Source organism: Neoarius graeffei, chromosome 14 (assembly GCF_027579695.1).
Source record: "Neoarius graeffei isolate fNeoGra1 chromosome 14, fNeoGra1.pri, whole genome shotgun sequence".
Taxonomy (NCBI): Eukaryota; Metazoa; Chordata; class Actinopteri; order Siluriformes; family Ariidae; genus Neoarius; species Neoarius graeffei.
Genome location: NC_083582.1, coordinates 21,237,835 through 21,251,987, shown reverse-complemented (window position 1 = coordinate 21,251,987; position 14,153 = coordinate 21,237,835). Strand labels below are relative to the sequence as shown.

The window sequence follows — 14,153 nt, the reverse complement described above, 5'->3', positions numbered from 1 at the left end:
AGACGTTTGTTTTATGCACTTAAAAGGCGTTAGAAACAGGCTGATGGCGCTCCCGCTGAAGGAAAGCTGGTTTTCATGCACTCAGTGTGTTTTCCCACTCTGAACAAGTGCCTATCACAATACGATGTTGAATACTCGTTTCAGACGTGCTTTTACAGTTAAAATGACGAAAATGTGTTAAAAGCTCGAAAACCTGATAATCCATCCTTAGAAAGTTGTTTCATGTCACATATGCACTCATTTCACACAGAATCAATGTTCCTTGTCAGACGTTTGCTTTATGCACTGAATAGGCGTTGGAAACAGGCTGAAGGCGCTCCTGCTGAAGGAAAGCTGGTTTTCATGCACTCAGTGTGTTTTCCCACTCTGAACAAGTGCCTATCACAATACGATGTTGAATACTCGTTTCAGACGTGCTTTTACAGTTAAAATGACGAAAATGTGTTAAAAGCTCGAAAACATGATAATCCATCCTTAGAAAGTTGTTTCATGTCACATATGCACTCATTTCACACAGAATCAATGTTCCTTGTCAGACGTTTGCTTTATGCACTGAATAGGCGTTGGAAACAGGCTGAAGGCGCTCCTGCTGAAGGAAAGCTGGTTTTCATGCACTCAGTGTGTTTTCCCACTCTGAACAAGTGCCTATCACAATACGATGTTGAATACTCGTTTCAGACGTGCTTTTACAGTTAAAATGACGAAAATGTGTTAAAAGCTCGAAAACCTGATAATCCATCCTTAGAAAGTTGTTTCATGTCACATATGCACTCATTTCACACAGAATCAATGTTCCTTGTCAGACGTTTGCTTTATGCACTGAATAGGCGTTGGAAACAGGCTGAAGGCGCTCCTGCTGAAGGAAAGCTGGTTTTCATGCACTCAGTGTGTTTTCCCACTCTGAACAAGTGCCTATCACAATACGATGTTGAATACTCGTTTCAGACGTGCTTTTACAGTTAAAATGACGAAAATGTGTTAAAAGCTCGAAAACATGATAATCCATCCTTAGAAAGTTGTTTCATGTCACATATGCACTCATTTCACACAGAATCAATGTTCCTTGTCAGACGTTTGCTTTATGCACTGAATAGGCGTTGGAAACAGGCTGAAGGCGCTCCTGCTGAAGGAAAGCTGGTTTGATGCACTCAGTGACACAAAGTGTGTTTTCCCACTCTGAACAAGTGCATAATCACAGTATTATGTTGAAAACTCGTTTCAGACGTGCTTTTACAGTTAAAATGACCAATGTGATGAAAATGTTTTAAAAGCTAGAAAACATGAAAATCCAGGCTTTGAAAGTTGTTTCATGTCACCATATGCTCGAATGCACTCATTTCACACAGAATCAATGTTCCTTGTCAGATGGTTGTTTTATGCACTTAAAAGGCGTTAGAAACAGGCTGATGGCGCTCCCGCTGAAGGAAAGCTGGTTTTCATGCACTCAGTGTGTTTTCCCACTCTGAACAAGTGCCTATCACAATACGATGTTGAATACTCGTTTCAGACGTGCTTTTACAGTTAAAATGACGAAAATGTGTTAAAAGCTCGAAAACATGATAATCCATCCTTAGAAAGTTGTTTCATGTCACATATGCACTCATTTCACACAGAATCAATGTTCCTTGTCAGACGTTTGCTTTATGCACTGAATAGGCGTTGGAAACAGGCTGAAGGCGCTCCTGCTGAAGGAAAGCTGGTTTGATGCACTCAGTGACAGTGTGTTTTCCCACTCTGAACAAGTGCATAATCACAGTATTATGTTGAAAACTCGTTTCAGACGTGCTTTTACAGTTAAAATGACCAATGTGATGAAAATGTTTTAAAAGCTAGAAAACATGAAAATCCATGCTTAGAAAGTTGTTTCATGTCACATATGCTCGAATGCACTCATTTCACACAGAATCAATGTTCCTTAGACGTTTGCTTTATGCACTGAAAAGGCGTTAGAAACAGGCTGAAGGCGCTCCTGCTGAAGGAAAGCTGGTTTCAGGCACTCAGTGACGCAAAGTGGTTTTCCACTCGAAACAAGGGCATATCACAGTATTATGTTGAATACTCGTTTCAGACGTGCTTTGACAGTTAAAATGAGCAATGTGATGAAAGTGTGTTAAAAGCTCGAAAACCTGATAATCCATCCTTAGAAAGTTGTTTCATGTCACCATATGCTCGAATGCACTCATTTCACACAGAATCAATGTTCCTTGTCAGACGTTTGTTTTATGCACTTAAAAGGCGTTAGAAACAGGCTGATGGCGCTCCCGCTGAAGGAAAGCTGGTTTTCATGCACTCAGTGTGTTTTCCCACTCTGAACAAGTGCCTATCACAATACGATGTTGAATACTCGTTTCAGACGTGCTTTTACAGTTAAAATGACGAAAATGTGTTAAAAGCTCGAAAACATGATAATCCATCCTTAGAAAGTTGTTTCATGTCACATATGCACTCATTTCACACAGAATCAATGTTCCTTGTCAGACGTTTGCTTTATGCACTGAATAGGCGTTGGAAACAGGCTGAAGGCGCTCCTGCTGAAGGAAAGCTGGTTTTCATGCACTCAGTGTGTTTTCCCACTCTGAACAAGTGCCTATCACAATACGATGTTGAATACTCGTTTCAGACGTGCTTTTACAGTTAAAATGACGAAAATGTGTTAAAAGCTCGAAAACATGATAATCCATCCTTAGAAAGTTGTTTCATGTCACATATGCACTCATTTCACACAGAATCAATGTTCCTTGTCAGACGTTTGCTTTATGCACTGAATAGGCGTTGGAAACAGGCTGAAGGCGCTCCTGCTGAAGGAAAGCTGGTTTTCATGCACTCAGTGTGTTTTCCCACTCTGAACAAGTGCCTATCACAATACGATGTTGAATACTCGTTTCAGACGTGCTTTTACAGTTAAAATGACGAAAATGTGTTAAAAGCTCGAAAACATGATAATCCATCCTTAGAAAGTTGTTTCATGTCACATATGCACTCATTTCACACAGAATCAATGTTCCTTGTCAGACGTTTGCTTTATGCACTGAATAGGCGTTGGAAACAGGCTGAAGGCACTCCTGCTGAAGGAAAGCTGGTTTGATGCACTCAGTGACACAAAGTGTGTTTTCCCACTCTGAACAAGTGCATAATCACAGTATTATGTTGAAAACTCGTTTCAGACGTGCTTTTACAGTTAAAATGACCAATGTGATGAAAATGTTTTAAAAGCTAGAAAACATGAAAATCCAGGCTTAGAAAGTTGTTTCATGTCACCATATGCTCGAATGCACTCATTTCACACAGAATCAATGTTCCTTGTCAGACGGTTGTTTTATGCACTTAAAAGGCGTTAGAAACAGGCTGATGGCGCTCCCGCTGAAGGAAAGCTGGTTTTCATGCACTCAGTGTGTTTTCCCACTCTGAACAAGTGCCTATCACAATACGATGTTGAATACTCGTTTCAGACGTGCTTTTACAGTTAAAATGACGAAAATGTGTTAAAAGCTCGAAAACATGATAATCCATCCTTACACTCTAAAAAGTAATACTGCATATTACTTAATACAATTGGTGAAACATTTTTACACTCAAAGATATTGAGTAGATTTGAAAGCTCCCAAATCAGTTAAATCAAAACATGAATCATGAGTAAATCTGAGTAATATTTTCAAGTAAGTCTGAATGAATTGACTAGGCTCAAATACCACATAAATTAAGTAAATGTAACTGAAACGTTGTGTTAATCGTATTGAAAAACCTGAGTAAAAAAACTAAAGAAACTAAGTAAATGTAATTGAAAACATTTATAGGAGATACTAGCAAATTTGCCAATGACTTACTAAAAAAGGTGTGTTGTATTGAATGATTTTTTTAGTTTTTATTTTTATTTGAGGATATTCAGTAGCTACTATAAATGAATATGACCAAGGCTTCACAAAACAGGAAAAGTTTATTCAAAACAATTTTCAGAAATTGACATTTTTCCCCCCAACATCTGCACATACTAGCATCAACCAAAAGTGCATCTTAACAGCCCCCCACTCCCACCCCCCCATTCTTCAAAATTCTCCACGAGAACTGGAGTTGTATCACAACAGAAGGATTCAACTGTGATTTTCCCTATCTCAATCACCAACTTTATTTACCTTGTCCGTCTGTCTTAACACTCAAGTTATGGGGACACAACCTACAGCAGCACATTTGAAACTGCTACAAGATCAAACAAATACTTCTTGCCAAATGGCCATGGAAAAAAAAGATAGAAATGAATATTAATGCTAGGTGTAATCTTAACACTAAACACATTGATGAATAGTTACACCTTTCAATCTGTAACATAACGGCAAACATCATCTCCAGCATATAGTATGTGGCTTCATGTTTAGATGTGACGATACAATAGTCAACTCTTGTGCTTTTCTCACATTTCCAAATACTTCAAACTGAAAATACAAAAACTTCTTCTTTAGAAGAACAAAGTTATTTCTGGCCTCAACACTCTATAGTTGAAAAAATTGAAGCCTTGTGGTAAATATGAAATCAAAAAGAAATCAGATGTGCAGTCTGTGCAGAGACAGACTTGCCACACAGGTTCAGTGAATGGCACTTTAGTCCCAATGATGAATGGTAACAATCTCAGTGTCCAGTTCTCGTGTGCGTTTCCGCTGATAGATCTGCGAGAAGAAAGTTTTAGCAGGAGGGCGGTCAGTGTTGTCGGTCCAAATGTATCTCTGCATTTAAAATGTTCAGTTGTAACAGAGTTAAATAACGCTTTACAAACAAGTTAAGACATAGTACTATCTCCAATGGTATTACTCCTTCTAAGAGGTTGTGGAGCACATCACAGAACATGTGATGCATAATTGTCCTTTGTTCTTGCTGGAAAAAAAATCCAGAATGCACCTCTTTTTGCTGGTAGTCTGAATGGTCCTCGATACAAAATCTACATATATAATGCCCAGTAACCAGTCTTGTGGCTCAGAAATGATGAACACAACACAACACAATGTAAATGTGCAATGGGTAGAGTCTGTTTTTGCCTTACACGCATAGTTCTATGTTTGAGTCTCAGCTGTGCTCACTCAACAGATATCTATATCATCACGTTGTTTTTCAGTCTTTGCACCTTTGTTGACAGGTTCCCAGCATCCACTTCAACAAGCATCTTCTGAAATACTTCAAAAGTGTACTTGTGAGTTTTTGGGTATTTAAGATCCAAGGCATAAGTTAGCCCAAGCAAGTAGCAGCAGGCTCTGCTGAGATCATCAAGGTGGTTGAGTACAATGGAACCCTCGATGACGATTCCTACGTCCACGATTTGTCCATTTGCACTTTGCACAAGGTACAGAGCCATCATTTCTGCTCCGAGCTCTTCTTCCACATCGATGGCTGAGTCACCAGAAGTCTGTAGACATTGTAAATGAAAGTGGTTAGAGCAGGCAGAATGTCACCAGAACAACATAAATGACCAACTACATAAAATAAGCTATACAAACATCATGGTCCAAGTTGTCTATTATTTTAACAAGCACAACTTTGAATTATAATGAATAGACCCATGAAAATAATAATGATGACGACTTAAACACTAATTCAGGTAATTAACGTTTCAACTTGTAGTTTGGCCTTGGTGTCTCTTTGTTTCCACAGATCCTCGAGAGCTCCACCTCCCTGCACTAACTGATCTGATCTGATTTAGATATAAGCTACAAGAGCAATGTTGCAGTCTTTCCAATAGACACAAAAGGGCAAAGTGCAGCTGACAATGTATTTTTTTTTTGCACTCACCTCAAACTCCTTGATTAAGGCACCGACATCTTCTCCCAGGTGATCAATGAGGCATCTGATGACAACTTCTCTAGTTTAATCAATAGGAATTCCACTCTGTTAAGGAGAGGGGGAAAAAACAACAGCTGACAAGATACTGTAGTCACTCAGTGTACATTTTGGCCCTTCTACTTTAAAGATTATAACAGTTTTGACTACACTGGAAAAATGAAACAGTTTAGTCGAGCAGTTGGTAAATCATTAAAATTTCTATGAACATTCATCCCTTATCTGTAGTGGTCACTGGAATCTTGACGTCATATTTGCCATATGATATTTCTGATGTAGCTCAGAATACAGTCATATTGAAACAGTAAAAATTAACAGTAAAACATTGTAGTAGGCAGAGTATGTTGTTGTATATGAACAAGAAATAGTTGGTTAGAGCAGATAAACAAGAAAACACTGTGGTGGAAAAAATGATCTCAGGAGTAAACTAAAATACCTGCAGTAGAATATTCATCTCTGCACGATGTCTCTCTGCAGCAGCACCTTTCTTGGCCTGGAAGATGGCAAGGAGTTTCGGGGTGTAGTGGTCCAACTTGAACATGAATTTGGCCTCAAGATTTATGGTGGTTATTCGATGGAACTCTGCGTTGACCTGAAAAAAGACAAAACAAAAGCACAAGGCCCAATTTATAGACTTGGGTTTAAACAAGCTGCCTAAGGTGCATTTGCATAAAACTGTACAGATTTTTAATCTCACCTGTGACATGTCAAACAAGGCAGGCCACCTTTCTTTGATCTCTCTGATGCTCAGTTGAAGACTGACAACATCCTGTCTTCTATGAGCAAAAGTGTTGGACATCAATTGGCTGACGGTCGCCCTCTCTCTCTTCTTTAGTTCGGACAGGATTGTTAGCCGCTGTGCCTCTTGTTGTTCAGAGCTTTCTCCTGAAGGATAATGTGGGAGATACATCACTTCCCCTTTGCGTGCCTTTTTAACATTTTGGGCTGGTTTCCTCTCACCAGGACGTTTGTTTTTAAGAGAATTGCACGTGACTTCAGGAAATCCAAGATTTCTTAACTTGGACCTATAATTTCCCATTTTGTATTTGAGGCTGTACATCCATCCAATCCATCCGTTGCGACTTCCGGGTTCTGTTAGACATGGATGTTTTTGGACTAAGGCTTCTGCAACCTGTCCAACCTGAAGGCCTGTAGGATAGGCAGTGTAAATGTACATGTAATCTGCCAGCTTTTCCATTATTTCAGACTTGACCCGGGTGTTGTTGAGGACAGTGCCATCTTTCAAAAACAGTTCATTTGCATTCCTGAGTACTGCCTCTGTTGCAACTGAAAAAAGTGGAATTTCAACTTCACTTGGCCACAATGCCCGTTCAGGGCTCAACAATATAGTATCTTGTGATGACACCGATGAGCCATCTGACTGGTAGTCTACAGAACTACAGGATGACTGTGAAGGCAACGTTTTTGAAGTAAAGCTGGAAGTGTCACTCACATCACTTACATCTGCCACATTTTCAGTCTCTGGTGGTACCGTTGTGAGCACTATGGAAGGAATGACAACCACTTTGATTGTTCCCTTATGTTTAACGTCCTTAGTAGAATGAATTGTGAAGAAATCTCCAAAGTCCTCGTCAAGGTAATGAAGAGTGAATTCTTCATGAATCTGAAATGTGTCCTTCACAGTCTTATGCAATTGCTCCACTGTATCTGGAATCCCTGGTGACAGTGTGAGCTTCTCACTATGATGATCAATAATCACCTTCAGAACAACAGGGTCCATCTGTACAAAAACAAATACAGCTTTTACTGACCTAATACTGGATAATAACATGTCGTTTTAAACTGACCATGCATTTCCCTCCCACATAGTATGGTGTCAGTGGGTATGTATCACTAAGTTGCTCTATGCCGAGCAGGGTCACCTTCCCAGAGTGCTCCAAAACAAACCCCCTAAAATGTTCATAATACCAGCTGTTGAGCAACTTAACAATGAAGTTTAGATCACTGCCCACAATCACAATTTGTGAAATCTCCACAAAATTGGGCAGACCACCGGTAGATCCATGGGGTAGAATCATCCCAACTGCATATCTGGTTCCATGATATGACAGTGCACTTGTCAGCTCCACTGTGGTTTGTGTTGGATATGCTTTTTTAAAAGACTCCTGTATCTCTTCATGCAGCAATGCCAATGGAATACTAGTTACTTTACTCACACATAATGCAGGTTTCAAAGCATCAGCATGTAAATGATAAGCCAGCATCATTTGGTGCTTTGTGGCGAGAGTGAGTAGAATGTTTCTGAAACTGTTGGTGTGTCTGACAGTACGCTTGAAAAAATTATGTTTAGCTTCAAAGCGCATGGTCCAGACACAAACCAAAGGCCCAAAGCATTTTATCATGTCCGGATAATGTTCTAAAAAATGGAACTTCGGAGTTAACTTAAAGCCAGGAAACACTTCTAACAGTTGATGGCGATGTTCAGAAATCAATTTATCGAGATAACTAATACTGTCCTCGGTATGAACAGGGGATATCACAAGTTCAGTAATGTCTTTTAAGGTCATGAGAACTTGCCAAGCGGGTTCAGTGAATGGCACTTTTGTACCAATTATGAATGGTAACAATCTCAGTAGTGTCCAATTCTCGTGTGCGTTTCCGCCGATAGATCTGCGAGAAGAAAGATTTAGCGAGATTGGTTGAGGGCGGTCAGTTTTGTCAGTCCACTTATATGGAAACTCTGCAATTAAATTGTTCAGTTGTAACAGAGTGAAATACTGCTTTTTTACAAACAAGTTAAGACATAGTGCTAACTCCAATGGTATTACTCCTTCTAAGAGGTCGTGGAGCACATCTGGGGGGTACCCTGTCACAAAATGGAAATGCTTCAATTTTTCTGTTAAGGGACAAACCTTCTTTACACCATAACAATGTCCCTGATCAGGGTTTTCCTTTACAGCTTGAACATGTGATGCATAATTCTCCTTTGTTCTTGGTGGAAAAAATCCAGAATGCACCTCTTTTTGCTGGTAGTCTGAATGGTCCCCAACACAAAATCTACATATGTAATGCCCAGTAAAACTTTCCACCAGACCACTCAAAGCATGGGCACCCAGATTATCCGCTGAAACACAAAAAACTGTTCCTCTAATATTTTTGCCAATGGCAGGGAAAAAAATGCCTTCTTCCTCTAATATAATAAGGTCCTTCAAGAGAGGCTCCAGGACGGTTTCATAGCCAAATTTCTTAACATCATTAGCTTTGCAAAGTAGTGCCAAATTAATTGATGTTAACTGGGATCTCAATTCTGAAGGCACATCTGCAAGTACCCAATAGAAGGCTGTCACTTTATGTTTTTTCCGCGAGGTTCCAAGCGGATTACATATTTCAAAATCATCCGCATAAAGTATGAGTGAAATTTTTAACTCTCCATCTGAATAAAACTCATTTAACTTAAAATATTTGCCATCTTTAAAGGATGAAAGCTGTGACGCCTTGCCTGAATGACTTGTCAGTATTTTGCTCACAATATCTTTATTGTTTAACAGTTGCTGTAAGGATTTTAGGATAGGCACATATTGAAAGCTATTACTGTCCTGTGGATCAAATATATATTCAACTGGCTCAATAAAATTGAAGTTTTCTTTAAAGTATTTCCCCCTCTTATACTTAGAATGAAAGGGACCATCAGCCGCAAAGGCTTTAGTTAGAGGATTACAGAGTTGTAATTTTTCAACTAACTCACTGATAACATTTTCATCAACAGTGCAGTTATTCTGTGTCAAAATATTTCTCACTAAATTTGGAATTTGTTGAGATGACGATGCACAAATAAACTGGAGCTGTTCCACCAAGTCATCTAAACATTTACCTGTGACATTATAAATGCTTTCTAGCTTCAACAAGAGAGAACCAATTATTTCCACATATGCACCTGTATGTCCCTCGCAATCTGAATCTACAGTAGTTTCCAACTCCACATCATCAGTTGATTCCAGTGATGAAAAATGGCTTTCATTCTGTTGAACACTGGTAGAAATTGGAATTTTTACAATGACATCAGCCTTCAAGTCCTCACATGAGTAAGATTGGTGCTTTCGACTTCTATGAGTAGCATAAGTGCCATATACGTTTGTTGTGAACTCACAGCCATCAAACACACACTCGATCGTTTCTAGTCTTTTAAGATGAGAGTTAATGTGTTGAAAATAATCTTTAGTATTTGGAAAGCATGAGTCACAAATTTTACATTTGAAAGCTATTGCATCTTGTTGATTTTCAGTTTCCTCTGATTTGTGAGCTCTATACAAGTGTGTACGCAAGCCACCCCAAGTTTTAAAGGAACATGAACAGTTCAAATGAATACAAGGCAGAAAATGTCCACGACCAAAATGTCCATGTTTCAGTCGATAGTGTTTAAGAAGTCCCCCCTTCGATGATGCCACAAATGTGCAGAGCTTGCAGTGCCATTCCATACACTGTTACCTTAATGTGGGTTTATAGGGAGCATCAGCAGCTCACACGCCAAAGAACAAGGTGGTCGTGGTAATCTGGGTCAAGTGTGGCCTTCTGCTGTCCTCCCTCAATTTTTCTCTGTAATACGTGCACTTCTGTGGCTCCCACGCCGATTCTGTAACATAAGGAAAAAGAAAAAATGTGACCGCAATAAAAATCTCTGTTACCTGCTACAGCAAGTATATCTTCCCACAAAATTTATAATAAATATTCAGTGTGCTTTACTATTATTAAATCCAAACAACTTACCTCTCCACTCACTCTTACTCAGCGATTTTTTCCCATGCTGAAAAGCAGGTTTTGAAAATATTTTTAAATGCATGAAAACACTTTAACAACCAAACATACAAGCCACTATGAACTTAAAAAAAAGCCTACTACACACACACTGGCTCAAGTGAGTGAGACAGACAACAGACCTGCACTGAAAATCAATATAAGACAGAGCCCAGCCTGAGACGTTAACATTTGAGACAACTATGATAAACACAGGCACAGCACATGTAGTGACTTTTTTTTTTACTTCGTCATGTTTAATCTTAATTACTTAAGACTTACTTAATTTTGATAATATTATTTACACCATAGAAACAATTTTCCCCTTCCATTTATGTGTTTAATTAAAGCACATGAAATTAAAAACAGAGAAAAGGAGATGAGAACGGAGACAGCATCATTCCAAAGTTGGGAGAATTCATACATGGACCACATTTCGCATAGTTTATGGCTCTAAACTCAACAAAACCCCGTGCACACCGCTTCGACCAAGACCACCTCTCCCAGGTGAACCAGGTCGACGGTGAGAGCAGCTCAAAAGACAGCCAAACCCGTGGATATATGAAGCAGACCGACACTTACTTCCAGGCGAACTCGAAAAAAATATGCAGCGCGTGCAACAGTGCATTCAGAGCTTGTACATCCGCTATTTCGGTGCTGGATAACACTACATGCTACCGTAGAGGCCGGGGGCTTGTCCTGCCATAACCCGTGGGTCGGGCCGGGTTGACCCGGCGCCAGAATTAACGTTCACGCGGTCTGAAACCGAACTACAAAGCAAGTCTGTATATGGCTAACTTAGCACGGAGAAAAGTTTTGGAATTTATTGCCGAAACTGTCTCTACCTTAAAATATGCCACAACATGTTTGACACAGTGTTTCAAATAAGTTATGCCATTAAAATAATGTTAGCTAACAAGGCCAATTAGCTTTGGTGAGGAATGGCTTCGTCGCGATAGTAATGTTTGTAACGTTAAATTGATATTTAATGCAAAGGAATGTTATCACAAAAAAATAAATTCATTCAAAATCAGCTACTTACCGTCAGGTCAGGTTGATATTTAAATTAATCCGCTTTGCCCGCCAGCACGACGGCCACATGCTCCTCCATGCCTGCCTCCATTTTTCAGATCTGTCCCAACCGTCAGGGGAAAGACGTCACACAGTCGGTTCTGCTTACTTGATTTTTTTAAGTTGTTAAGTTACTGTCCAATAAAATTGAGTTGAATTGTTTGATAACCACACGTACTTAAAGCTAATTGATATTTGTAGTGCATTCTCAAAAAAATTGTTGAAAACAAACATTTATTATTACAAATATTCAAATAATATAATCTGTGAGTCAAATATGAATTTATTTTAAAGACATTAACTTAATTTTAGTATAGGTATTTCACACAAAGATTCCTGTTGGATTTTTACTAATGAATTTTGATGTAGTCAAATCAAATACCCGTCATGATGACATTCAGCAGTTTTATTAAGCATGCCTACCTATATATTAATGTTACATTTACTGGGCTCTTGAATGATTTCTTTCAGTGTAGAAAGTTGTTTCATGTCACATATGCACTCATTTCACACAGAATCAATGTTCCTTGTCAGACGTTTGCTTTATGCACTGAAAAGGCGTTGGAAACAGGCTGAAGGCGCTCCTGCTGAAGGAAAGCTGGTTTGATGCACTCAGTGACACACAGTGTGTTTTCCCACTCTGAACAAGTGCATAATCACAGTATTATGTTGAAAACTCGTTTCAGACGTGCTTTTACAGTTAAAATGACCAATGTGATGAAAATGTTTTAAAAGCTAGAAAACATGAAAATCCATGCTTAGAAAGTTGTTTCATGTCACATATGCTCGAATGCACTCATTTCACACAGAATCAATGTTCCTTAGACGTTTGCTTTATGCACTGAAAAGGCGTTAGAAACAGGCTGAAGGCGCTCCTGCTGAAGGAAAGCTGGTTTCAGGCACTCAGTGACGCAAAGTGGTTTTCCACTCGAAACAAGGGCATATCACAGTATTATGTTGAATACTCGTTTCAGACGTGCTTTGACAGTTAAAATGAGCAATGTGATGAAAGTGTGTTAAAAGCTCGAAAACCTGATAATCCATCCTTAGAAAGTTGTTTCATGTCACCATATGCTCGAATGCACTCATTTCACACAGAATCAATGTTCCTTGTCAGACGTTTGTTTTATGCACTTAAAAGGCGTTAGAAACAGGCTGATGGCGCTCCCGCTGAAGGAAAGCTGGTTTTCATGCACTCAGTGTGTTTTCCCACTCTGAACAAGTGCCTATCACAATACGATGTTGAATACTCGTTTCAGACGTGCTTTTACAGTTAAAATAACGAAAATGTGTTAAAAGCTCGAAAACATGATAATCCATCCTTAGAAAGTTGTTTCATGTCACATATGCACTCATTTCACACAGAATCAATGTTCCTTGTCAGACGTTTGCTTTATGCACTGAATAGGCGTTGGAAACAGGCTGAAGGCGCTCCTGCTGAAGGAAAGCTGGTTTGATGCACTCAGTGACACACAGTGTGTTTTCCCACTCTGAACAAGTGCATAATCACAGTATTATGTTGAAAACTCGTTTCAGACGTGCTTTGACAGTTAAAATGAGCAATGTGATGAAAGTGTGTTAAAAGCTCGAAAACCTGATAATCCATCCTTAGAAAGTTGTTTCATGTCACCATATGCTCGAATGCACTCATTTCACACAGAATCAATGTTCCTTGTCAGACGTTTGTTTTATGCACTTAAAAGGCGTTAGAAACAGGCTGATGGCGCTCCCGCTGAAGGAAAGCTGGTTTTCATGCACTCAGTGTGTTTTCCCACTCTGAACAAGTGCCTATCACAATACGATGTTGAATACTCGTTTCAGACGTGCTTTTACAGTTAAAATGACGAAAATGTGTTAAAAGCTCGAAAACATGATAATCCATCCTTAGAAAGTTGTTTCATGTCACATATGCACTCATTTCACACAGAATCAATGTTCCTTGTCAGACGTTTGCTTTATGCACTGAATAGGCGTTGGAAACAGGCTGAAGGCGCTCCTGCTGAAGGAAAGCTGGTTTTCATGCACTCAGTGTGTTTTCCCACTCTGAACAAGTGCCTATCACAATACGATGTTGAATACTCGTTTCAGACGTGCTTTTACAGTTAAAATGACGAAAATGTGTTAAAAGCTCGAAAACATGATAATCCATCCTTAGAAAGTTGTTTCATGTCACATATGCACTCATTTCACACAGAATCAATGTTCCTTGTCAGACGTTTGCTTTATGCACTGAATAGGCGTTGGAAACAGGCTGAAGGCGCTCCTGCTGAAGGAAAGCTGGTTTGATGCACTCAGTGACACACAGTGTGTTTTCCCACTCTGAACAAGTGCATAATCACAGTATTATGTTGAAAACTCGTTTCAGACGTGCTTTTACAGTTAAAATGACCAATGTGATGAAAATGTTTTAAAAGCTAGAAAACATGAAAATCCAGGCTTAGAAAGTTGTTTCATGTCACCATATGCTCGAATGCACTCATTTCACACAGAATCAATGTTCCTTGTCAGAC

General features: G+C 39.3%; 1 protein-coding gene across 1 annotated transcript; it reads right to left on the bottom strand.

Moving 5' to 3' along the window:
* Positions 1 to 5,847: 5,847 nt before the first annotated feature.
* Positions 5,848 to 7,775, bottom strand: LOC132897561 (uncharacterized). Its single transcript, XM_060938819.1, has 3 exons — positions 6,518 to 7,775; positions 6,257 to 6,412; positions 5,848 to 5,868 (listed from the first exon to the last, which is right to left on the bottom strand). Exons 1-3 carry the CDS (start codon positions 7,610 to 7,612, stop codon positions 5,848 to 5,850), a joined length of 1,272 nt encoding a protein of 423 aa, XP_060794802.1. The 5' UTR covers positions 7,613 to 7,775.
* Between the last annotated feature and the right edge of the window lie 6,378 nt (positions 7,776 to 14,153).

Excerpts from the sequence above, each read along its gene's own strand:
- LOC132897561 (XM_060938819.1), bottom strand. The coding sequence starts at position 7,612 with ATGTTATTATCCAGTATTAGGTCAGTAAAAGCTGTATTTGTTTTTGTA. Across the intron at positions 6,413-6,517 it reads CCTTGTTTGACATGTCACAG|GTCAACGCAGAGTTCCATCG; the intron begins GTGAGATTAAAA and ends GTCTTTTTTCAG. Across the intron at positions 5,869-6,256 it reads AGATGAATATTCTACTGCAG|AGTGGAATTCCTATTGATTA; the intron begins GTATTTTAGTTT and ends TCTCCTTAACAG.